This window comes from Chelonia mydas, chromosome 2 (genome assembly GCF_015237465.2).
Source record: "Chelonia mydas isolate rCheMyd1 chromosome 2, rCheMyd1.pri.v2, whole genome shotgun sequence".
NCBI lineage: Eukaryota > Metazoa > Chordata > Testudines > Cheloniidae > Chelonia > Chelonia mydas.
The window spans coordinates 227,327,767-227,351,407 of NC_057850.1; the positions used below are offsets into that span (position 1 = coordinate 227,327,767).

Sequence of the window (23,641 nt, forward strand, 5' to 3'; positions counted from 1 at the left end):
TTTCCTTCTAATGGCCTCTCCTTCTGGCTGAGGGTTGCAAGCAGCTTGCTCTGGAGCGTGTCAGTACACCTCCTGGGTCATCCAGATCGAATTATTTAAGAGCAACTCAAGTTTTCTGTTGGCCTGTGACTGAGTCTGGAGGTCAAGCCTCTAACACAAAGTGTGATTGTGAAGTTTGCCTTCTTGACAAAAGTCCCATTGGCTTCAGTGGGAGTTTTCCATGAATAAGGACATGAGGATTGGGTTTGGGTCCATTTTTAGTATTTGTTAGTTGCTTCTTTTATTCTTAATCCACATACTTTTACAGAAAGTTTCCTGGTTCCTATTCCTTGGATGTTTTACTCTTTCACAGCCTTTGTGTTTGACAAATCAATTTGCAATAGTCTGGCTATTTATCTCCATTTCCTAAGTATTTGGCAGAGTCAGACATTGCTACTCACGGCTGTGTCTACCATTGTTAGAAACCAGTCTTCCCTTGTAAATAAGGAAGCATAAGAGAATTCAGAAGACCCCGTAAGCTCTGAGATAGCACTGGAACCAAAGATGACTTTCAGTCTTCCATACAGCTTTGTACATCGGCTCTTACCTCAACAGAGATTAAAAATCACCTTGCTGAGATTAGTCTATTGTGCTCTCTCTGTGACATCAGCCTGGTTGGAAGGAACAGTTCTTCTTTCTTTAAGCCTGACATTGCTTTATTTAATCAGGACTTTACTTTAGCCTTCCCTAGCGTCCTTCTGTATTACATTATCCGGAAGCACAGCTCTTTGTACAGGATCTGAGTTCCCTGCTCACAGCTGAGTCCTCAGTTCTTTGTTCAACCAATTGCTTTCCTCTAGGCAAATATAGCAGCCAAAGGGCCAGATTCCATAAGTGAGATAAGGCCTACTTTGTCTTCATCCTCTTTTTTTCTATAGAAGCAGAAAAGAGATCCAATTCTTGATCTTTTTGGAGAATCCACACACACAGCTGTGGTCTTTGATTAGATGGTGTCAGTTCTAATCTGGAGTCAAGAAAACTGATCAGACTCCTGAAAATATGAGCAGTACGAACAGCCTTTCTTGGATACACATAAGATCTAGGGTAAAAATAATCTGAGTTGGCATAAACAAGACAGCTGCAAAAATCAGTTGGCAAAAGGGCACCCCTGAAAAAGTATATGGTATTGGAATCCTGTCTCTTTCTTTAATGTACAGAAACATATCTTTAGGCTTTAGGACAATTTGCATGTGATTGAAGTTTAACATGCAAATTAAGTGGCTGAACAGGCCAAAAGGTTTGTTGGATAACTTTGGTTCCTCAACCACTCAATTTTAATCACAGTGGATAACTTCTACCCTGGGGATCCCTACTTTTAACCTTAGTTATTTACTTCAGCCAAATAAGCAGTTTTGCATCCAGTCAGCTAAACTGCAGTCTGTTCTTGGTGGATGTATGTCTCATTCCTCCAACACACCCCATTTATCCATCCATTATGGTAAACGTAATCCAGGAAGCCCAAACAGTCCTCTTATTAATAGCCTCTGATTGGATCCTGTGGTCTAGACTGTTTACACAACATGGTTTCAGACAGTGGCAGGAAGGACCTTTGGGAATCAAACCTCACAAGTACAGGTTTTTTTGTCAAAAGTGGCTCTCTCCTTAGGCCAGTGACAACAGCTCATTCTGTATACAATGAAACCTCTCTTAAGTCACCACTCAATGAACTACCAAAACTGTGTGGACTGGAAGAGTTGGTCTCTAACTAAAGTATCCCCAAGGGTTCAATACAATTTTGTTCAGTCTTCAAAGTGATTGCAGGTTACAGGTGGCGTTTACTTCAGGTTTCCCTGTATTTACAGGTAGCTCTAACAAGCTTAAGACACTCAGCAAGTTAGTTGAGCCCTGAGACCCCCATGTCTCATTATATTACTTCTCTGTCCTGGTACACTGATCGCTAGATTGTCTTTGCATTTGTCAAATGTTGAACAGAAGGAAGTAAAGTTGAAAGAGAATAAATGTTCACAGAACAGAACAATTACTCTTGAGACTGTGATAGCAATTATATTAATGTGGTAAAAGAGGTGTTAATGCAAATACTCCCGCTGGCCTCCTCTATAGGAGTGGAAGATTCAGCCCACAAGGAAGCAAACCAGTTCTGCAGCAGGTTCACAGTAGCATATGCCACAAAGCCCAGTTGCATGGGGGCTCCCTATGCACTGTTGTGTGGGATGAGGAAAGGGGCTAGTGGATCCATTGTTATACTCATCCACTGACCTTTCCTTCCTACAGATGAGGACTGCAGATAGTGCTGGGTGCAAAACTTATGACATAATATTTTCCTTCTTATCTGCTGCGTTCTTATTTAGCGGTAACAGTGGGTTACAGGTGTAAAATATGCGTAGGATTTAAACGACCAACTATATTGTATACTGTTTCTTTACTATTTATATCCTAACATATTCCATATTCCTGTAATAGAAAACATGTTTTGACTCAGTCATTTGATAATTCCAGATGAGACTAAAGGTTATGTTTTTCCTTATTCTTGTTTAATCATAAGAAGTTGTTCAATTCTATTTGGCTTTGGCACAGTAGGAAAAGCTACAAATATGGAACAGAAATAAAAGCTGAATAGTAGATCAGAGAGTCAAGGAGCCATGCATTTATTTTGATTTATGAGATCAGTTACTCACAGGACTCCTTTTTTTTTAAAGAGTAGAAATCTGATATACAGCATATTTAAACCAAATAAAAATGCTGATCTGTACCAGAGCTATATATGCTTGAAACTATTCCTTTTTTGGGAAAAAAATGGATGAATCCATCAGTTCAGCAGTGCCCCAAGGAGGTGCTGGAATCCAGAATGGTTTTAAGGATTTGGCTTTCAAGGCTGATAGCGACTGTATGCATTTTCTTGACAATGCATTTGATCTCTTAAGGGGAAAGGGAAGGAAATGCTTGTTACATCTGCACAAAGCAGGCAACTTTTGTTTATGTGCTTAAAATCCTATCTAAAAGCAACAGTACAAAAGTAAATCAAACAAACAGAACTATTTGTTTGTAACACTAATTCCCAGCCATTTCAAGGGCCCTACCTTAATTCTACAAAAATCAGTGACAACTTTTATATGTTCAGTTCAAAAAGAATAAAAGCTTTTGGTTTGGGTGTGCCAAAGTATGCTGGTGAGTTAAATGTGGATATTGGCAAACCAATGATATAATTATGTAAAACCAACCTTTTCAGGATAGAAATGTGTTATGTTTCAATGTGTTTGTATTTTTTTCATTGACAATGACACCCTGACATATCTTGGCTGAAATGCACTCGCTATCATCTAAGCTATTTTGTCTGGAAAGTACACTAAGGAAGAAAATGAGAGCTTTGTTAACTTCCTTCTGTTAAATTTGGTAGTTTAAAATGAGATGGTTTTTTTCTTTTTACTTTCACATTCTGTTTATTTATGAAAAAAGAAAACAGCTCCATGAAACATGCTCATAAACACTCAGAAATGAACTCATGCTAAGCTGGCTGATCTGGATGTTTGCTTTTGTGATTGGAGTAGAATTATGCAGTCTGGTACCAGGGAGATAGCTTGTGCGGCAAAATTAAGGTTGGTGATGAGAGAGAAAAACCCCACACAGGCAGACTTTGATTTCAGGCATGCTTATGTGTGGTTATGTTGATGCAGAATGTTCTGGATCTCACACATGCATCAGTGTCTTTGGAACATGATGTTCCATTTGTCTTAAGCATGGCTAGACCAGAAGCTCCTACTGGAGTGTCTTAGACGGATGCTAAAAGCGACATCTCCTCATTCCTCTCTCCCACCTTAAATAGTACTCTACAAGCCTACCAAGGAAGCTGTTTCATTGAAAACTAATCTACATTAACTGACAGCTAAGGATGTGAAAATGGGTTCAGGGAAAATATGAACAGCCTTGTGGAAATTTAGAGCCCTCATTTCTACCTGTATCTGGACCAATATACCTTCCAAGCTGAACTCAATTTAGGTAAGAAATTAAATGTTTTAGCATCATTATTATTGTTATCCATTGCTTTAAATGTTCCTGCAACCCAGCTGCATTTCCCTCACCTGTAGATTGGATTCCTGTTTTACCCTGAGGAAACAACTGTATTCCCAGGAATCTGGTCTACAGGAGTGGGTGAGACAATTGGGTGGGACGATGGACAAGGACAAGCTGCCACAAGTGCCGTTGGGACAGTGATCATATGTATGTGTCATCTGGAATTGGATTGTATTTTGGGAGTGGCATGGGACACAGCCATTTTTGCAAAAGATGGGGACTTGCCACTCCTCACACACACACACAGAGTTTGTTAGAGCTTATCCTGCCATTGTATAACCTTGGAACCTTTTGAAGTCCTCCATGAATAATCAGAGTTGAATTAGCAGTTGCGTATTCACTTAACCACAAGTGCCTGTACACATGCTGGAACATCTGTTTCAGCATTTCCAGTTGGGAACCATTCCCACTGCACCCAGATGTAAAGTAATGTAAAGCCTCTGGGCTACTGCACTGAAATACAACTTGTAGAACATCACCGTTTTCTGTCGTTTTGCAAGGGGAGCATGTCTCTTTCCCCCTCAAGCCTCCTCACCAATAGAACTGGACAAGCTCATTATGCTTAGTTTGGAGGCCATTTGTAGCTTTGAAAGCGCAACTCAAACACTGTTGTTCTGGTTTACAGAAGTGTGTAGGGACAGAGGGGGCTAGAGCGTTGCTCAGACTGCAGCAGAGAGTGTTGGTGTATCCTGCTCCCCACACCCTCACTCTCTCAGGCCAGGAAGAGCCTGAAGCATTTTCCCCCCATAGGCTGGGTTAAACACACTGGCATAAATTGGACACACACTTTCTCTCTTCCTCTCCTTCCGCCTGCCCATTATTTTCTGCTGGGTAGATACAATCTAATTGATTGTGATTGCAGTCAATAAACCAAAATCTCGTAGCTTTCAAGAACATTTTTGTGCATTCTTGCTTTTCCCCCTCCTTCAGTTTCTTCATTCTCGCCTTCCATTTTGTCATTGTAACCTTCTGACTTTGTTTTTTTCCCTAGAATCTCTCTCTCATACTTCGTTCTCTTCTCTTCCTCTGACTCTTACTGTTTCTCTCTCCAAGACCTAATCTTATTTTTGTACCTCTGTCCTCACAATCTGTTAACCCTTTCCTGACTTGCCCATTAGGCTCTCTTTACCCCCAGATTCTCTCTCTTTCTCTTTCTGTCTCTCACCTCCCATCTCTCTCACAGACTACCTACAATGTTTCTTTCTCTTTTCCTTCCATAGTCTCCCAGCCTCATTTCCCTACTTCCCACCCCGCATTTCCTTTCACTCTTCCTTCCCCGCTATCATGGTTTATGGATTATTTAGATTTTACTTTGCACTCCATGGCTGCTGCTGTATTTTAAGCTTCTTTAGCTTTCTGATAACCACACGTAACATTTACCCTCCTGCTGTAATTACTAACCCTACAGTAAAAATTGCATGTTACTGAAACAGTTGTTTTTCCTTAATGATGGAAATTATATTGATGATATAACAATCAGAACTTTCTCAGTTTATTTACAGTGTTGGGAGTTTTGGCAAGTCCAGCACAAGCAGACAAACATGGGTAAAAGAGAAGACAGGAGAAGGGAAACAGGAAAATAGGTGAATCTTTTCTGGTCTGCTGGTGTCTGGGTGATGGTGGTTGTCAGCTACAGAAGAGAGGTATAGTTCTTTACCTGGGCAAGCAGAGACCTTAGGCCAGGTTGGAAGGTGGATCAAGGTAAAGTTCAGTTAGTGGACAGGTTGTGTTTACACTTAACAGTAGTATGTAGAGAACATGCACTGCATGCCTCTAGCATGGGTATAAATAGCAGTGTAAACGGTGAGGCACTGCTGCTGTGGGGAGTAAAGACACATCAGAACCTTAGGGAATGTATTTTTCATAGCTCTCTTCATGCCCCCCGCCCCCCGTCTATACTGCTGTTTTTATCAGCCTAGTGTTCTGCCTCTCTGCTGCCAGAGTCTTTCCCTACTGCAGTGTAAAGCTCTGGCAGCAGAGAAGGGCTTTGGCGAGGGGAGGCAGCAGAGAAAGGCTGCCCCTCCACCCGAGCTTTTCGCTGCCATTTGTAGCTACACAGCACAGTATGGGTACAGCCTGCTTTTCACTGTGGCATGTGGCTACGTGTTCCCTACACACTGCTGCCAGAGTGGACAAGACTTCAGTGTCTGGAACCAGTGGGCTGGCATCAAATGAGAAGGCAGCAATCAAATCCAGGACTGGCTGTGGTGTGCTGAGAAAATCCCCAAAGCACCATGGGCTGAGGTGTAGTAGGCATGATTTAGTCCCAGTTTAGTCCCATGACTTGGAAGAATAAGGAAACACATGAAAACAACAGACACAAAGCAAACAGACAAAAAGCAGAGCAGACCTGAGCTCTAGGTTTTACACTTCTCAGTCCATGGAAAACTACCAGGCTCTTCACAGCTGGCCTTCCAGAGCTTTCCAGTAGCTCCTATAACCCAAACAAACTTAACTTGAAAACAAGAAAATATTGAGCAATTTCAAAACATGCCTGTTTTAGCAGTCCTAGTTCATGTCAACAAAAGTTCAACTCTCCAACAGGGTTCTGCAAGGATCCAACAGGCATTGGGTGCTTTCTACTGCAACCCCCAGGTAAAAGGTTTAAAACCTTTCCCTATAGTTCCCTAGAATCATAGGCCTTAAACCTGTTGGTCTCTCTCCTATAGGTAGGTTAGGTCATTTAGTCTCATTGTCACCCCTTTAAGTGTTACGTTTTCCTTCCTCATGCCCCCTCTCCTGCGATCTCTGAGCTCTGGATGTGCCAGCCACAGGAGCCCCTCCCTGCCCCCGGCCTGCTGCCGCCGACCTTCCTCTTCCCATATTGTCTTGCTGTCTCTCCCAGGGCTGGCTAGTGTATGATGGGGTCAAGGTCTTGTCTAGGAAAGAGGGAGGAAGCATGGGATTCAAAAATGAGGTGGGATAGCTAATGAGGAAGGCAGAAGAAGCTGCGAGTATCCCATTCTGGTTGTATCATCTCGGTTCGAGTCTTGGGGCAGAGGAAAAAGACAATGGAAAAAAAGATGAAAATGGAGCAGAGAGTAGATTGAGTGAGAATCCTATATATAGAAATGTAACAGGTAGGGAAGAAGAGAAAAATGCCAGTGAAATCAGCACAATTGTAGATGTGTATAGTTTAGCACAGCCACTGGTGCCAGCCTAGCTTTTGGGGGGGCTTTTTCATACATATATGTGTGTACCAATGACTTCCTTTTAGCTAGAAAAACATGTTTATTTATATTGAATCACCTCTGGGAGAAAATGTGAGGTTTAAATTACACGGGAGTGGGAGGATTGCAGCTTGAAATAACAGCCGATCCCATAGTCCCTGGCTCATGCAGCTTCAGAAAAGGGCTTGTTATATTGACCCTAATTTTGTGATCCCAGAAATAATTGGAAAGGCTTACAGAATCTTCATCCCCCACAAGATTCACCCACCCCTACTTGCCTGTATTTCATTTCTGATAAATGTTTCATCATGTGAAATTCTTGATTCTGCCGAAATGCTGCCACCACCAAAGGACTGAGCACACAATTTAAGCTACAATATTAAAACATTTAAAATATATATTCTGCAAAAAAAATGCTGGCTTGGGGCTCAGGTGCCTGGGGGTCAGTGGGTTCAGACACAGCTTGCCTAATGTTGTAAGAGCCATCTCTTCTACAGGAAGGCCTTCTATGCCAGTATTGAAGCACAAGTACTACAGAGCTCTTTACAGTGGTTCACACTAGTTGATATTTAAGTGATTTTAAAAAAGAAATAGGAAGTTTGGAATGAATATAAGGTGATGGAACTTTACAGCACCTGTGTTTACCACAGGACATACTCTGCTTTAGCAAGTGCCTTAGGAATCTGTGAAGACCCTGTTAAGAGGTAATACAAATCAGAAGGTACGCTAAGAGCGCAGAAGCTAAATCATCTGTGACTGTCACAACTCTAATGGTATGTCTGTACTACTCGCCGGCTCGGCGGGCAGCAATCGATCCAGCGAGAGTCGATTTATCACGTCTAGTTTAGACGCGATAAATCGACCCCCGAGCTCTCTCCCGTTGACTCCTGTACTCCACTGCCGTGAGAGGGGGCAGGCAGAGTCGACGGGGGAGCAGCAGCAGTTGACTCACTGCAGTGATGACACCGTGGTGAGTAGGTCTAAGTACATCGACTTCAGGTATGTGAATAACGTAGCTGAAGTTGCGTAACTTAGATCGGGACACACACACACACACACCCCCGTTGTAGACCAGGCCTAAGCCTTCTTACACTGCTAGAACTGGTCTCTTACCTCCCCATCCACCTGAATCTGCCATCAGAATTCAAATAAGAATTCTGACGGGTCCATTTTTTGATCTTTTTGGAGATGCCACAGAAATCTATGTGGCTATAAATATAGATGTTTAGCTGGAGGGCTGCTTTAGAAAATTTGAGACTAATTTTAAAGTTTGTTCCAATTTATGGAAATAATTCACAGGATACAGTAGCATAAAGATGGCACTGGCTTGTTCCACTCTGCCAGCTGCATATAAACTTGAGTACCAGCTGCCTGTGCTTTACCCTTCACTGTCCCTTGTTTTTCGCTGGACGGAGAAAAGGTGATGTGTGGTGTCAGGATGGGCCATTAGCACTTCTCTTCCCTCTTCTGCTGAGGAATGGAAGGGTACAGATCTGGGGAACAGTTCCTCTTAGAACAAGGAACAGATGGCCTTACTTATAGGCTCCCAGTGCTCCACTAAGCTGAGAAAGATGTGTGCTACAGATCCCCTTGGCAGTCCTCATGGACCTTAACACACAACTTGAGAGCCCCTGATCTAAATGTTATAACAGGATTTTGTCATCTGTATCTTCTAATTTCTTGGATCAGGATTAGACTCTATGCTAGCTAGTATGTGGTGGAGCTTTTGGTATTCACATGAGGACCTCAGTGGCAAAAACAGCAGAAATCAACACTTTCCTTGGTATTTATCTGTGAAAACATCTCTGACAAATTACCTTAGTTTTTGGGTTTTGTGAGACTGTATTAGTTAGTCATGTTCAAGCAAAACTCCCATTGACTCCATACTCTGGCAAAGTTTGTCCTGGAGTGCAGGTTCAGGCTCTAAATTAGTAATAAACATTTTAGTGGGTAAGTCAGCTTGTCTGTGTTTTTTCAAGGAAACAGTTATTTATAGAAATGAAAACAAGAGACTAGCTATGTAACTATTTCCAGCTATAAAAATATTAAAAGAAAAGGAATAATTGTCAGAATGGTAAGATGATAAAATGGAACCACCCTTGTGTCACACACACTGAAATAGGTCTTTTAAAAAAAAATCTTGTCCAACTTTATAAATGGTATTTTTTTCCCTTGTGTCTGTAACATTTTTTCAACTAATAAAAAAGAGAGATAAATTAATGGGAAGGGAAAATAGCTGCGAAGCTCCAACAGACTAATGAAGTTATTAGTATTTTAGAGGAAATGAGGGAGAGTGGTGCAGTTAAGTGCCCAATGGTGACTTCAGCCTTTCACTAACATGGATTTTAGAGCAATAAATAGCCCAGAATTTTGTGCCTGATCCTGATGAAGCCTGGAGCTCGGTACCTCTCAGGATCATGCCCTTTTGTGTACTTTTTGTTGAGCTGAAAAAGAAACCTCATACGGAACATTATAAACAAGTAAATAGCTACCAAGTAAAAGCAGGATAAGGCACGGCAAGATAGACAAGCCTTGAGGGCTCTGATAAAGTAATTAAAATGGAGAGTGATGCTTGAGTGGTTTGTATGTATTATGAGAACCCAGAGATTGAATTGCAGCCTTGGTAATGACATGTCCATGCATTATTTATACATTTGTTCTATGACATATTTTCAAATTAAAAGAGGCTTCATTCCTTAAGTAATAAAAGCCTTCCTGTGCATCAGACATACTTGAAGCTTATTGTATATTGCGTCTGATGCCCAGGAGCCCAGTCACAGTATATCTGGTGTTCTGAGGTATACTTTATTATGCTAGAGTCCAGTTATGGAAAATGAAGCTGGGATTGGACAACAGGGGATGGATCACTCAATGACTGCCCGTTCTGTCTATTCCCTCTGAAGCACCTGGTGTTAGTCCCTGTCGGAAGACAGGATACTGTGCTAGATGGACCATTGGTGTGACCCAATATGGCTGTTCTTATGTACATCCTACCAGTTTGCAATTCATTGCAGATCAACTACAGTGAGACATAGTGACCCCTCTATATACTCCATATTATAACAATATTAATGGGATTTCTTACTGCAGGGTTGTTAAACTTTTTTTAAAAGGCTATTGGTAGAATGTACACGGCACTTGTTAGGAAGTGCCTGTGTTATCAATATGTATTAAACAATTCGTCTGTTTTCCACTTTTGGTGTTTCTGGGGTCCAGTTGGTCAGCATTTCTGACTTTAGTTATAACTAAATCAAGCATCCAAATCCCCATTTTAAAAAAAGTGAGTGCTTGATGGGCTAGCTAAAGCTGCCCAATGTAAACCAGATGCCTCAATGGTAGAGAATGTTTTGCTTCCTGTAGCCACAAGAAACAACAAACCCTGACTGATGAAATTCAAAATACAAATAAATTGATTTAATGGTCTTTTATGTCATGACATTCTGTTCATATATTTCTAGTGCAAATATTTAATCAAGATGATATTTTTAAAAAATATAAGTATGTTGTGTGAAAATACTGTGAAATTCTAGTCAAAACCAGTGGTGATGTTTTGTACATTTTTTTAAAAAATGGTGCATGTGTCACAACATACCAAAGCTGTCTCTAATGTGAAAGAGTTCTTCCATCTGCTTATTGAAACAGAAATGATATCTACTGATTAGAGCATGAGACTGTGAGTCCGAAATCCTGGACTCTGTTCCTAGATTTGCCACTGACCTTAGTCAAGTCACTTAACCACCCTGTGCCTCAATTTGCCCATCTGTGAAACAGTTGTAATAATACCTTTCTCATTGAAGTGTTGTGAAGCTAAATTAATTTTTGCAAAGTTCTTTGGGGAAAGCACCATGGAATAGAAAAGTATTATTCCAATCACATCCCATCATGGATGACCCCCCACTAATACACATACACACAGAGTCATAAGAACAGTCATACTGGGTCACACCAAAGGTCCATCTAGTCCACTGTCCTGTCTTCCAACAGTGGCCAATGCCGTCTGCTTCAGAGAGAATGAACAGAACAGGCAATCTTTGAGTGATCCATCCCATCGTCCTCTCCCAGCTTCTGGCAGACAGAGGCTAGGGACACACAGAGCATGGTGTTGTATCCTTGCCCATCCTGGCTAATAGCCATTGGTGGACCTATCCTCCATGAACTTATCTAAATCTTTTTTTGAACTCTGTTATAGTTTTGACCTTCACAATATCTCCTGGCAACTAGATCCACTGGTTGACTGTGTGTTGTGTGAAGAAGTACTTCCTTTTGTTTGCTTTAAGCCTCTGCCTATTAATTTCATTGTGTGACCCCTAGTTCTTGGGTTGTATGAAAGAGTAAATACGCTTCCTTATTCACTTTCTCCACACCAGTCAAGATTTATAGACCTCTGTCATATACCCCTTTTAGTCATCCCTTTTCCAAGCTGAAAAGTCCCTGTCTTTTTAATCTTTCCTCTTATGGAAGTTGTTCTATACTCCTAATCGTTATTGTTGCCCTTCCCTGTACCTTTTCCAATTCCAATATATCTTTTTTGAGATTGGGCACGAGAGCTGCATGCTGTATTCAAGATGTGACCATACCATGGATTTTTATAAAGACATTATGATATTTTCTGTCTTATTCTCTATCCCTTTTCTAATGGTTCCTAACATTCTGTTAGTTTTTTTGACTGCCGCTGCACATTGAGTAGATGTCAGTCATATAAACCCATACATGTAACCCAGCAAATTTCCCTATGCTAGTACAGCTCTCACTTTCTTCCCTTTCTCATCAAGAACACTATGCCTTTCCTCCAGCTGAAAAAACCCACAGGGCTAGGACCACAAAAAAAGGGGACTTGTATTCAGTGTTGCAAGGCTTAATGCTTGGGGCTGTCTATGTATTAAGTAACATATTAAGGGGGTGCACGGGTGGATCCTTAAGTTTGTGCATTTGTTTCACTGTTACCAAGCATTACAAGGGGTGTGTGGGTCTTGAAAATCACCAAAACCTGTGTGTTGTCTTTTATGGACAGCTCCTTTAGGTGCTGTGCCACCTACTGTAATCCACAGCCCTGAGTTCAGTGCCCAGGCTCCTATGCAACGTATGGGGAGAGATAGGCACCTAATAGTGAGATCCACAAAAGCCAGCATGCTAAGTGGGGAGCTGCCTAAGCCAGCCAATAAGGAATGCCAAGGAGAGAGAGTTGAGGTGCCTAAGTCTAGGCTGGAGGGAGGTGTCTTCTGCTCAGGCATCGCCATTGTGAACTCTCTCTAAATTCCCCTTCTGCCTGCTTTGAACCCAGGTCTCTCACCTCTCAGGTAAGTGCCCTAACCACTGGGCTATAGGGTGTTCTGGGGTGGGGCTCTTTCACTCTCCTGCTGAAGCTGTTCCACTTTGTTTAAAATACTTAACAGTCACTGGGCCAGGGCAAGTGTAAGAGAAACTCTATAGCCCTGTGGTTAGGACACTGAGCTAGCATGTGGGAAAGACAGGCCCCAATCCCTGTTCCAATGACTAATTGTTTATATAAAGTGGAACAGCTTCAGCAGGACAGATTGGGAGAGAATTCTGACCCCCGAGTACCCCATACCCCCGTGATTAGGGGCACTCTTTGAAGGGGAGACCTAGATTCAAATCCCTGCTCCACATTAGGCACAGGAGTGATTTGAACCTGGCTCATCCTGCATGGGTGCTCTAGCCACAGGGCAAAAGTTATAAAGGGGCCAGCACCACCACTATCTTCTCATCCTCTTCCAGCTGTGTTTTGTCCAAGGCCCAATGCAGTAGGCATGCTCAGAGCATGCCTACCAGATTGGGGCCCACGGGCAAGATAGGCAGGAGGACACCTAGTTTGTGAATTCCACTGAGGCTTAGGGGACTTGGTGTCAGGGCTTAGGCAGCTGTGCACATGCCCCCGGCAGAAATTCAGGCAGCTAGGGGGTTTCACCACTAGAAACTTAGGCACCTACAGGGTTAGGTGGCAGTTGAGCAGGGATTTGAGATTTTGGCTTTGAGCAACGAAAGTGGCAGCTAAGCATCTAAATCCCTTTTAGATCTAGCCCACAAATGCCCACTATAATGAGACAGGTGGCATTTTTAAAAAATAAACATGCAGCAGATAACTGCAGTGCTGTAAAGTGCTTATGTTGTGTGTTTTCCCTGTGTCATTTCAGTTCCATCTCTCCGACCTGAGTGAGTATTGTATTCTTAAAAAAGTATTTCCAACATTATTGGATATTTTGGGTATGGGGGTTGGAGGGAAGGTCGTTTTCCTGTAATCGTTCTAAATAAATAATCGACAGTTGCTTTTTTTAACTGTCTCTTTTTTCAACTGTCTCTTTTTTCCAAAAGTGATCTTAATTGCGTGTGCAATGTTCTGATGAGATAGCAATGAAATTGATTTACAATGGTCCCAAAGTTCAGCTTGGTAAAGCTGCTAAGGTAACTGGTTAATTAGTAGACAGCCTCCTGTTTTGCTCAGGTGCTGTATCTCAGGGAGAGTTTCACATTTCACTCCCCTAAATGTCTCTACCAATCCGATTACTTTAAAAGTTGCTCAGATCAATGCGTTCTGTGTTTTTCCTAAGTTTTCTGCAATGCTGAGTTTACTGAGTTCTTACTGAATAATTAACATGTGTATTTCATATTGTTTTCTTTTAGAATAAGCCTTCTTCCCTTAATAAAGGTTACCTGCTGTTTTATTTATGGTTCACTCCTTTGCAAGACTCTGTATTGCTTCATTGTTTAATGTTAGTCTCTTCTTTATATTTTATACACACACATTAAAGAAATTGTTCAGTGATTGAATTACATAGCGGTAGGATGCACAGTTTGTGGCTGGGTGACATGCCACAAAGGTTATTTAGTGACTAATTTCTAAGGGGAACGGAAATTGCAGACTTATTCTGTGGAAAAGTACTTAAGTATCTTGAAGCAGCACTATTTGGATGATCCAGTAAAACAAGATGGCCCATACTTGTTGCGAGCAGAGGGAATGAGGAGCCTTTTTAAGGTTTAAAATCTTTTTCCAAGAACGCTGGATGCCTAAAATGTCCTATTCTAGACTGAGGATTCAAATTCAAGGCTGTAAACAAAAGAACTGTATTTTATGAAGTGGAACCAAATGTTCTTCTTACTGCTGTATCCATGCAGGTGATTTCCCTAAGTAAAAGTAAGTGGTTTTAATTATTTCAGAATAAAAACCTTTAGCAAGGATATTTTTATTTGTCTTTGAGTTGCAATGTTGTCTAGTTAAAAAAATAGTATTGTTTTTAATAGCAGTCTCAGAACAGTAGGCACAAATACACGGATTAGAGGTAGAGTACTTAAGCATATTTTTTAAATTTGTGCCTGAAAGAACAGTCAGTCTAAAATATGTCCTGAAAATCTTCACCACATGTTTATAGATGCCATGGTTAATGTGCACATTAACTATAGATGAGTTTAAGCAGTCAGCCATTATTTTTGCTCTTAAGTTTCTTTTGTGGCTAGTTTGGAGTTTTATAAATTTGCTCTATATTCAATAAAAAGTTAAATGGGTATTCTTTGCTTCCCCATAGGACTTTTAGGATACTATGTGAATTAAACTTATGTGTAAGCAGGGATCCGTAAGGGCAACATCTGAGCCAAACATGTAAAATACCATGAGATAAACATTTGCATAGCTGTAGAGGCTAGGCTTATGTGCAGGTGTACATGAAAGAACTGGGTATAATCAAGAAAAATGTTAAGTATGTCTTGATCCTGTGCCATACGGAAGGAGAGATGGCGTACCAGCTAAGCTGCACACACCACCTCAGCCAGCAAGCAAGCAGCAACCATACAGTACATTGAAAAAGTGCACTATGCTTCTCTTGGCTAGCCAGTACTTGTGCCCATAACCCTTTTCATATGGATGCATAGCACCGAAGAAGGTCTGTGTTGGGCCATGGGGATTGAATGTTACCTATGGTACACCACAGTATGAAGGTGAGGGTGATCGGCAGACACTGTCCAGGAAAACAAGTTGTCCTGCTAGTAGAAGGATTATAGCTTATGCACCATAACACCTCCCTCAATGTTTCCAGAGTAGTGAACAGCTCAACACTTAACTGATCAGCTCCCATTAGTTCCTATAACCCACCCACTTCACCCCCATTTAGAAGTGAGCCCTACATAGGGTTTGTGAGCACAGAGAGCAGGGGAGTTGGAAGGCTACCTTCGCTTACAATAAATTGGAGCATCCAAAGTACTGATTAACATTGGCAGACTGCAGGGTTGGTGATTAAAGAAGAATGGAAACATGGAATGGTAGTATGGGCAGAGGAGGAGAAACCACTACTTTGCAATCTACAGCGACCAGTCGATTAGGTACTCTAATGGTGGGTTGTCACTGGAGCCAGTAAATTAATACTTTTTATAGGCACTAGTGACATGTTTGGTTGTGCTTAGAGGCCACTGGTGTTTTTCAAACCATTTACCAACTCTGTAATTTTCAGAGGTACTGTTTCTTATTTCAGATTAAATTATTTCAGCCAGTGCAGAACTATACTGACATTTATTTGCAAAATTTAGTAAAGTTGACTTATTCTTTCAGCAGTGCAAAGCCAGAATGGAAGGTCAGTAACTCAGCTATATAAACTCTATTATAATGCAACTACTACAACTAAGATTTCAGGTTAATTAGGACAGTTTGGTTCTAATTTTATTCTGATGAAGGAATAAATTAAGTAATTCATTTGTCTTTTTTAAATTAAATATTTCACTTGATTAAAAAAGTAATAAGATATATTTTTTCTAGTGGAATGATTACAGAACCTATTCATTAAAAAATTATTTACATATAAATATACTAATCATTTTTGTAATAATACTTAGCACTTTCCATAGCATCTTCATTCAAAAATCTCAAAGCCCTGGAAAAGTATTGGTTATAATTAAATCCAGTTTACAGTTGAGTAAACCAAGTCACAGAGAGGTGATGTGATTTGCCTAAGGACACAGTGAGTTGATAGTAGAGCAAAGAACAGGGTTCAGAGTATCAGTCCTTTGTTTTAACATTTCCTTCTTACGTGTATGCAAGGGAAAAATACAAAAGATGTGGGCTACATAGTGCCATTTAGGTACAGCTTAGTGTAAGGGGCAGCATGGCAGGGCAGTCTCAACTGGAGCACTGGAAGGCAAAATGCATCATGAAACATGCCATACCTACTACTGCACCCTTTACTGAATTGCAGCTTGTCCTCTGCTGCCCATGAGGCCTCCATCGTCTCCTCTGGGGTGCCACGTGATTCGGGGACATAGGGATGGACCAGGCCCTGCACTCCACGGATTACAGAGACTGCAATTCCGCACAGCCCATACATGCATTATGCAAGGAAGAGTAAAGGCTCTTTTATGGCTTCCATTTCATAACATGCAACTGTGTGAGAGCCAGGCAGATTGTGGTGGTGCTTTTTCTTATATAGGCACCTGTTACCCTCCACCCTGTCCTGATTTGTCACACTTGCTATCTAGTCACCCTAGTGTGACTGCAGTTGTGAAGCATGGGACATTACATTACGGCTACATTAGGAGCATTGCTACCTCACCCTTACTGCAGGCTGGCTGTGGCAGGAGATCACTTATATTGGCTCGGGCCAGCTCAGTCTCCTCTTTACTTTGTTCCTGAGGCATTTGCCTTTCACACCAGAACAGGAGGCCCAGTGTATGCCAGTAGTGTATGGGAAGAGGGGGGTAGAAGGAGGATGGATAAAGGAGAGAGCAAAAAAGAATTAAAAAGAGAGAGAGTAGAAACTCACAAAAGTTAGAACAGAGGTGAGAAGGAAAAAAAGAGACCATTGTATGCAGTTCTAAAGTACTCATGGGCAAAAAACCTGGGTACTTGGAACAGAGACAGAACAACAGGAGAGAAAGAAACTGGACAGGTGAAAGCAGAAGCTATAATCCAAACACATAAAAATTGTATGACTCCAGTTCATCAAGCTGTACATGTATCCCGTCTACATAACCCTGTGTTCCTGTCACTGTTACCCATGCTCTCCCTCCTTCTCTTTCCACCCCTGCCGTTCCCTTCTTCTGATTGTTACACCCACTTTTTGAGTCATGTCTTCAATTACATTATAAACTTTTCAGGACAGAGACAGTGTCTTTCTATGTGTTAGTGCCATGCCCAAAACAATGGGGCCCCAGTCGGGCCCCAGTCTTGACTGAGAACTCTGTGTGCTATTGTAGAACAAATAGGGAATAAATATTAATAAATGTGCCAGTACTTGGCACAAATGGATATGGGGTAAGGACTGTAAATGCCAGGTACTGGCCAGTCCTATTTTGAACAATACTCCAGTTCTGTGTGAATTCTTCATTTATGTCTTCGTGCATCCAAACAGAAAACAGGAATTTTGTGCTGAATGAGTCCTCTGCCTCAGGAGAAATGAGTGACCATTCAGCATGAGTGTTGGATATTAGGGGGATATTAGATAGATATTAGGGGATATTAGACCTGTCACTGTTAATTCTGGGCTTTTCAAGTTTCCTATTGACACTTTTCTCCTCTCGGCCTCATATTATCAAATTTCTCGTGTGTCTGCTTGCCTGGGAATCCCAGCATCTATGTTTCTTCACCTTGGAAGACTGTTATTGTGCACAATGATTATAGACTTTGGTCTCAGTCCTGCTGTCACAGTCACAGGCACCCATTGCCACATGTCCGATTTACACTTGGGGAGCCTGATCCAAAGCCCACTGTAGTCAGCAGGAGTCTTTCCATTAACTTCAATGAGCTTTGGATCAGGCCTGTGAATAGCATCTGGCTTCAGAAGGGCTGGCCAACAGGGCTGGCCTTAGGGAAAATGGCGCTATGGGCATATTTGTGTTTTGGCACCCTTTCTTTGAGGTTAAGTACGGATACACAGTATGTTCACACACCTTAAGTTTACTGGAGAAGCTTTTAAGTTATGTTAAGGACTGTGTGCACCTACAGCAGAGACCCCTGCAAACAGCCTAGGCAGCCTGTACACTCAGAACTGGCTCGCTATAGCACCCGAGCCTCTGGCAGCTGCGGCGAGAACACTGGGTTGGCAACCGTGCAAAGTGCTGGAGGAATGGGAGTGCAGCAAGGCACAAACTGAAGACCAGCACAGCACACACCCAGCACAGGGTCTGTTTCCCCGAGCTGCTGGGAACCTGCCCAGGGAGCCCCGCCCCCTCCACTCCTCAGCACTGCCCAACTTTGGACACCGTTGTGCAGGAGCTCTTGTCACCAGCCCGGGCGTGCCCCATCCACCCCTGCTCCACAGGCATTTGGGGGCAAGTGAGCAGCTACCCTGGTGGGCGGGCTGCGCCAGGCAGCCTGGGGTGAGAGCAGGAGACGATTGGCAGAAGCAGCTCTCCCCACAGTCCAGCACAGACTGGTGCATGGTATCGCCCCAGGGGCAAGGCCAGCCCTGGCCCCTGCCCGCCCTGCAGGGCACTTCCCCAGGCCCAGTAGCGCTCCTGCAACTCACCCCAGGGCAGACCCTCCCAAGCCACAAGTTGAAACAACCCCCTCTGCTCCCTGCAACTTTAGTCCCTCCCCCAGCTGGGAGCCAGCCCGACCTTCCTGCCCCTTTTGCCAAGCCGGAACACCACGCCAGCAACAAAGCCACTCACAAGTGGAGAGCAGAGCCCAGGTGATGAGCGCTAGCCTCTTACCTTGCAGCATCTGCTTGACCACGGCATCCCCCTGAGCACGGTGCCCACTTGTAAGGCTAACCCTGTCTCTCAAAGCAGGACAGACAGCTGTGTATGTAGAATGTTAGTCATCTCATTTTATCTTTTATTCAGTAGGGATTGTGCATGTTAAATTTTATTGTACAGTGTTTTTATTTAAAATCCTAAATTATATTAATTCACTGAACAAATTATAAAATTGACCATGTCTCTCCTTGTGGCTGAAACAGTCTGGCTTGGAGTTTGTTGTTGTTTTCACAGTCCATCCTTGTGCTCTTCTTTGTTCTGTTTTATTTATTTCTGTATTTTTGCTGCTGCCGCCAGGTTATCTCCTCTCCTTTCTTTTTGTTGATGCCTGGTGTTGCAAATTCCTGAACTCCAGTCCTAGGGAGAGTCATTTGTAATTCCAAAGTGTGGCATCTGCTGTGAGAGGAACAGTTGTACTGTATATACAGGCATGGCAATTTCCTTAACAATGGAAAAACTTGTGGGTGGGATAGGGAGAGAATGTAACCCCTTGCTTCACTAGCTGGCATGCATTGTGATTGCTGCAAAATCCAGCCACATTATCATAATATGAAGGAGTAAACGTTGGACAAGGATTTCAAACAGATGGTGCGTAACAAGGCACGTAGGTCGCATGTTGCTAAACAAGTTAAGGTAGCGATCATTCTAGTTTGGTGACGAATTTGGTTTTTTGCTGGAATCCCATGAAAATGATGGGGTGTGATGTCAACATGTCTACAAAGCATCTTGGAGTGAGCCTCCCAGCCTGGTTCCTCAGACTTGTGGTAGCAGGGCTCGTGCAAGTGCACTAAAAATTGCTGTGTAGTTGCCACTTTGATATTGCAGCTCAGTCTCTCAAGCTCCCCACCCCGCCCCAGGCTTCGGAGCCCAAGCTTCAGCCCAAGCCACAACGTCTACATAGCTATTTTTAGAGCACTAGCGTGAGTCTGTGGACGTGGGCTGGGAGGCTGACCCCACATGCAGTGTAAACATACCCATATTGAGTGGACGACACATTTTAAAGCAAAGTAAAGATTTTTTTCCTTTGGAAATGAGGTCCCCTGCATCTTTGATGGATCCCAGCTGATCCTCAACCTCCCCTACTTATCATTCAAGACTCATCACAGGCATTAATTAAGCTTGCAGCAATGAGATCCCTTTCTGTGCCTGTCAGTGGTAATACTCAGTCATCTGGAGAGGTCACTGCTGAGCAGAGTGAGATGCTCTATTCCCTGCAGCAGATGAGCCTACCGTTGTCTGCGGAGTTTTCAGCTATGCCCTTAGCCAGCTAGCGAAAGACTTAACGCATCCTTCAAAAGACATGTTCCCCTTCTTTTTCCTGTTTGTTCCCACCTTCCTGTTGGCAATTACTGCAGCTCTTTTTATATCAGTTTTAGCTGGAAGTGGTTGTAAGTGGCTTGTTTTTTTAAACAAAGTCTATGAATAGTCGCTCTAGTATCTTTGGCCATGTGATACAGAAGGTCTGTGATACGTACTTTATATCAGAAAACTGTTCTGTGCAGATTAATTTTCATTTATCAGCAAAACTCTAGGAGAAATTACCTACACTCAACAACAATGCTACATACACTCAATGTATAATTTTCAGATTTCTGCACAAAAGTAATGATCTTGGCAAGATATTATCAGAAGGACAAATCCTGCAGTGAAGCAAATGTCCCATTGATTACAAGAGTTTATTTTGCTTGAGTAAGGGCTGCAGGCATCACTCTGCATACCTCTTCAGACTTCATTTTTGATACATAAGTAAAAGCACCAGCAAACTGTTGATGGCCACTGACAAAATTTAGAATCAATCATTCATAGCTGTATTTTTATTTCAGACAGATATATAAGGTCTTCAAGGCAGGGACTGTTGTCACTATGTGCATGTCCAGCAGCTAGCAAAATGAGGCCCAGATCTCAGTTCAGGCCTCTCCATGCTACTGTAGTCCAAATAATCAGTGAGAATGCTCATAATATATTTCTTGTATTAGTAAATGAATTTAGAAAATTCTCTAATATTCTATTAATGTGGGCCAGTTTTCCTGCCTTCTGCAGATCATATTTTCATTAGGAGCTGCAGTCTCAAAAGAGTTTATTTTATTTAAATATATGATAAAGAAATTTAAGTTAAATTCTTTTCACTGTAGTTGATGTCTAAGCAGCAGCTAATGTGGTGTGTAGGCTAATGAGTAAAGATGTGTCTCATATGGTTTTCCTTTATTTCAGATGCAGAGAGAAATTGCTTACATAGGCCGAGATGGCCCAAATGCTCCCCGGTCAGGATCTGCTACACATCCTTCTCATGCAATTCCAAGCTCATCACCCATTACACCTGTGCCCCACTCTATGCCCCCGTCTCCATCCAGAATTCCTTATGGTGGGGCCAGGCCCGTGGGCATGCCAGGCAATGCAACAATTCCCAGAGACAGGCTCTCAAGTGTGTCAGCATCAAGATCCATATCACCAAGCCCTAGTGCCATTTTGGAAAGAAGGGACGTGAAACCAGATGAGGACCTGAGTAACAAAAACCTTGCACTGTTTCGAAATGAAGGCCTGTATGCTGACCCTTACCTGTATCACGAGGGGAGGATGAGTGTTGCTGCTCCCCATACTGGACACCCTCTTGACGTTCCTGATCACATTGTTGCTTATCATCGCAGTGCAATGAGGTCCTCAAACACTTACTGTAGCCCTTCTCTGCAACCTGAAATGATGGAGCAATCATTGTACAGACAAAAACCAAGAAAATACCCTGACAGCCATTTGCCAACTCTTGGTCCTAAAACTCCTCCTGCCTCTCCTCACAGAGTCGCTGACATGAGACTGATCGATATTCATACGCAGCATAACACTCATGTGCCCCCTCACGTTGTCCAGCCAGACAGGTCTTCTCCTAGTCGCCAGTCCTTTAAAAAAGAACCAGGAGCATCGATGTTTGTGGAAACGAAAGCACGGAATGCTGTGGGTTCACCTGGCATGGTCGAGGTAGTTCCGTCTGCAGCTGACAAACAGGTTTTTGGCTATGGATCCGCTGCGGTGCCCAAAGACAAAGAGACAAGGTAAGACAGAGCAAGAATGTAAGGTATGTAAATGAGAGAGAGTCCTGATCTGTGTGCATAACCTCATTTAATACACTGGAGCCCAATATATTGGGGTGTGGTCTTTAGGGAGCTATTAGGGCAGTAAGTAATTTAAAGGGGCTGATGTACCAAAAGAACCAAATTTACTTCCAAAAAAGTGTTGCCTCCTAATGGGTGATCCAGGATCATATTAATTAGTGGTACATTTCAGTCATTTGAAAAAATAAAATGATTAACGGATTTTTTTTTCAGACAAGTAAATCATGTTACAAGAACAAATGTTATACTGCTAGTGCTATTAAGGGAATATATTTCACACCTGTTCAGAATGACACTCTGATATTACAATTTCTATTCTTTATGGAGTGGAGTTTTTCTCATCTAGTGTGAGGAAATGGAAGAATTTATCACTGGCTGTCTTATCTGTTGTAAAACATGAATTTGCATAAAACTAGAATAGTTTGTTTTTAATATACTCTTTGGGGAGCATTGCTGAGATCAGCAAGCCCATCCTGTTGAAGAAACTGAAACAAGAATCAGAGTAGCAGCCGTGTTAGTCTCTATTCGCAAAAAGAAAAGGAGTACTTGTGGCACCTTAGAGACTAACAAATTTATTTGCGCATAAGCTTTCGTGAGCTACAGCTCACAGCATCCGATGAAGTGAGCTGTAGCTCACGAAAGTTTATGCTCAAATAAATTTGTTAGTCTCTAAGGTGCCACAAGTCCTCCTTTCCTTTTTGTGAAACAAGAATGTTCTTTCTGCTGATTTTTTCTAGCAGAACAAATGGTTAATTGATGACCTACCTGTTAGTTATCACCTGACGGTGATCTCTCCTGTCTTCTTAAGGGTCAGATTTGCACAAAGGTCTTATGATGACTTCTGCTGGCATAGACCCTACCCTAGGGCAGAAAGATGATTATATTGGCAATTGGCTAAGATATACCAGTACAGTTGTACTAATGATAGGCTATTGACTGTGCTGCTAACTTTTACAGAACTCTTTAGGGAATTGAAGGAGGCTAGCTGGACAATGCTAGGCTCTCAAAGGCTAAAGGCTGAGAAAGGTAACTAATGACTCAGCCCTGGGGGAGAAGTAGTGCCTCACATCTCTCTTAAGTGCCCCCATTACGTAGAGTTTTGCAGCCCGATTGGAACCCAACAGAACCCAACTAGAGTGGCAAGTGTGAATCTGGTCTGACAGCAACCCGACCTGCTCAGGTTGTCTCCAGTCACCTCCTCCTGCCTGTGGGGTTGGTGCAGTGGCGGCTACGTGTCCCAACTGCTGCTGGCCACTGCCACCTTACTGCGCTGTGTATGCTACAGAGTGAGCGTTCTGACGAGTTGCAGAGCACATATTCATGGGGTGTGAGGAGCAGGAAATCCTCACCAGACTGAGCCCCAAGGATGAGTCGGCAGCAGTGGTGCTGACACAAGCTCAGGGGGAAATATCGGGTCTGAAAACAACTCAACACTCTCCAGTCTGGTTTGGGTCCAGTTTGGGCTTTAAAATTAGGCCTGAGCAGACTTCTACCACACATCTGATGGACAGGCTCAGAATGAGTCTCCTCCAACTGTAATTAGCTAGAGAGAGGATCAACGCGGCATGAGACTTAAGGATACCTCCAAGTGTAATCCCATGCATG

General features: G+C 42.5%; 1 protein-coding gene across 27 annotated transcripts in view; it reads left to right on the plus strand.

Annotated features, from left to right (window-relative positions):
• The window catches only part of KIAA1217 (KIAA1217 ortholog), a 511,170-nt gene that overhangs the window by 412,723 nt on the left and 74,806 nt on the right, over positions 1-23,641 (plus strand). For 26 of the 27 annotated variants that reach the window (XR_005224058.2, XR_005224057.2, XM_037890862.2 and 23 more), the window contains one exon: positions 21,144-21,976. Coding sequence is in view for 25 of the 27 variants with exons in the window: in XM_037890862.2 (XP_037746790.1) it covers positions 21,144-21,976 (833 nt within the window). In the remaining 2 variants the exon portion in view is untranslated. Of the gene's footprint in view, positions 1-14,172; positions 14,389-21,143; positions 21,977-23,641 lie in introns of those variants that run through there. The other variant, XM_043541336.1, reaches the window with a different exon arrangement.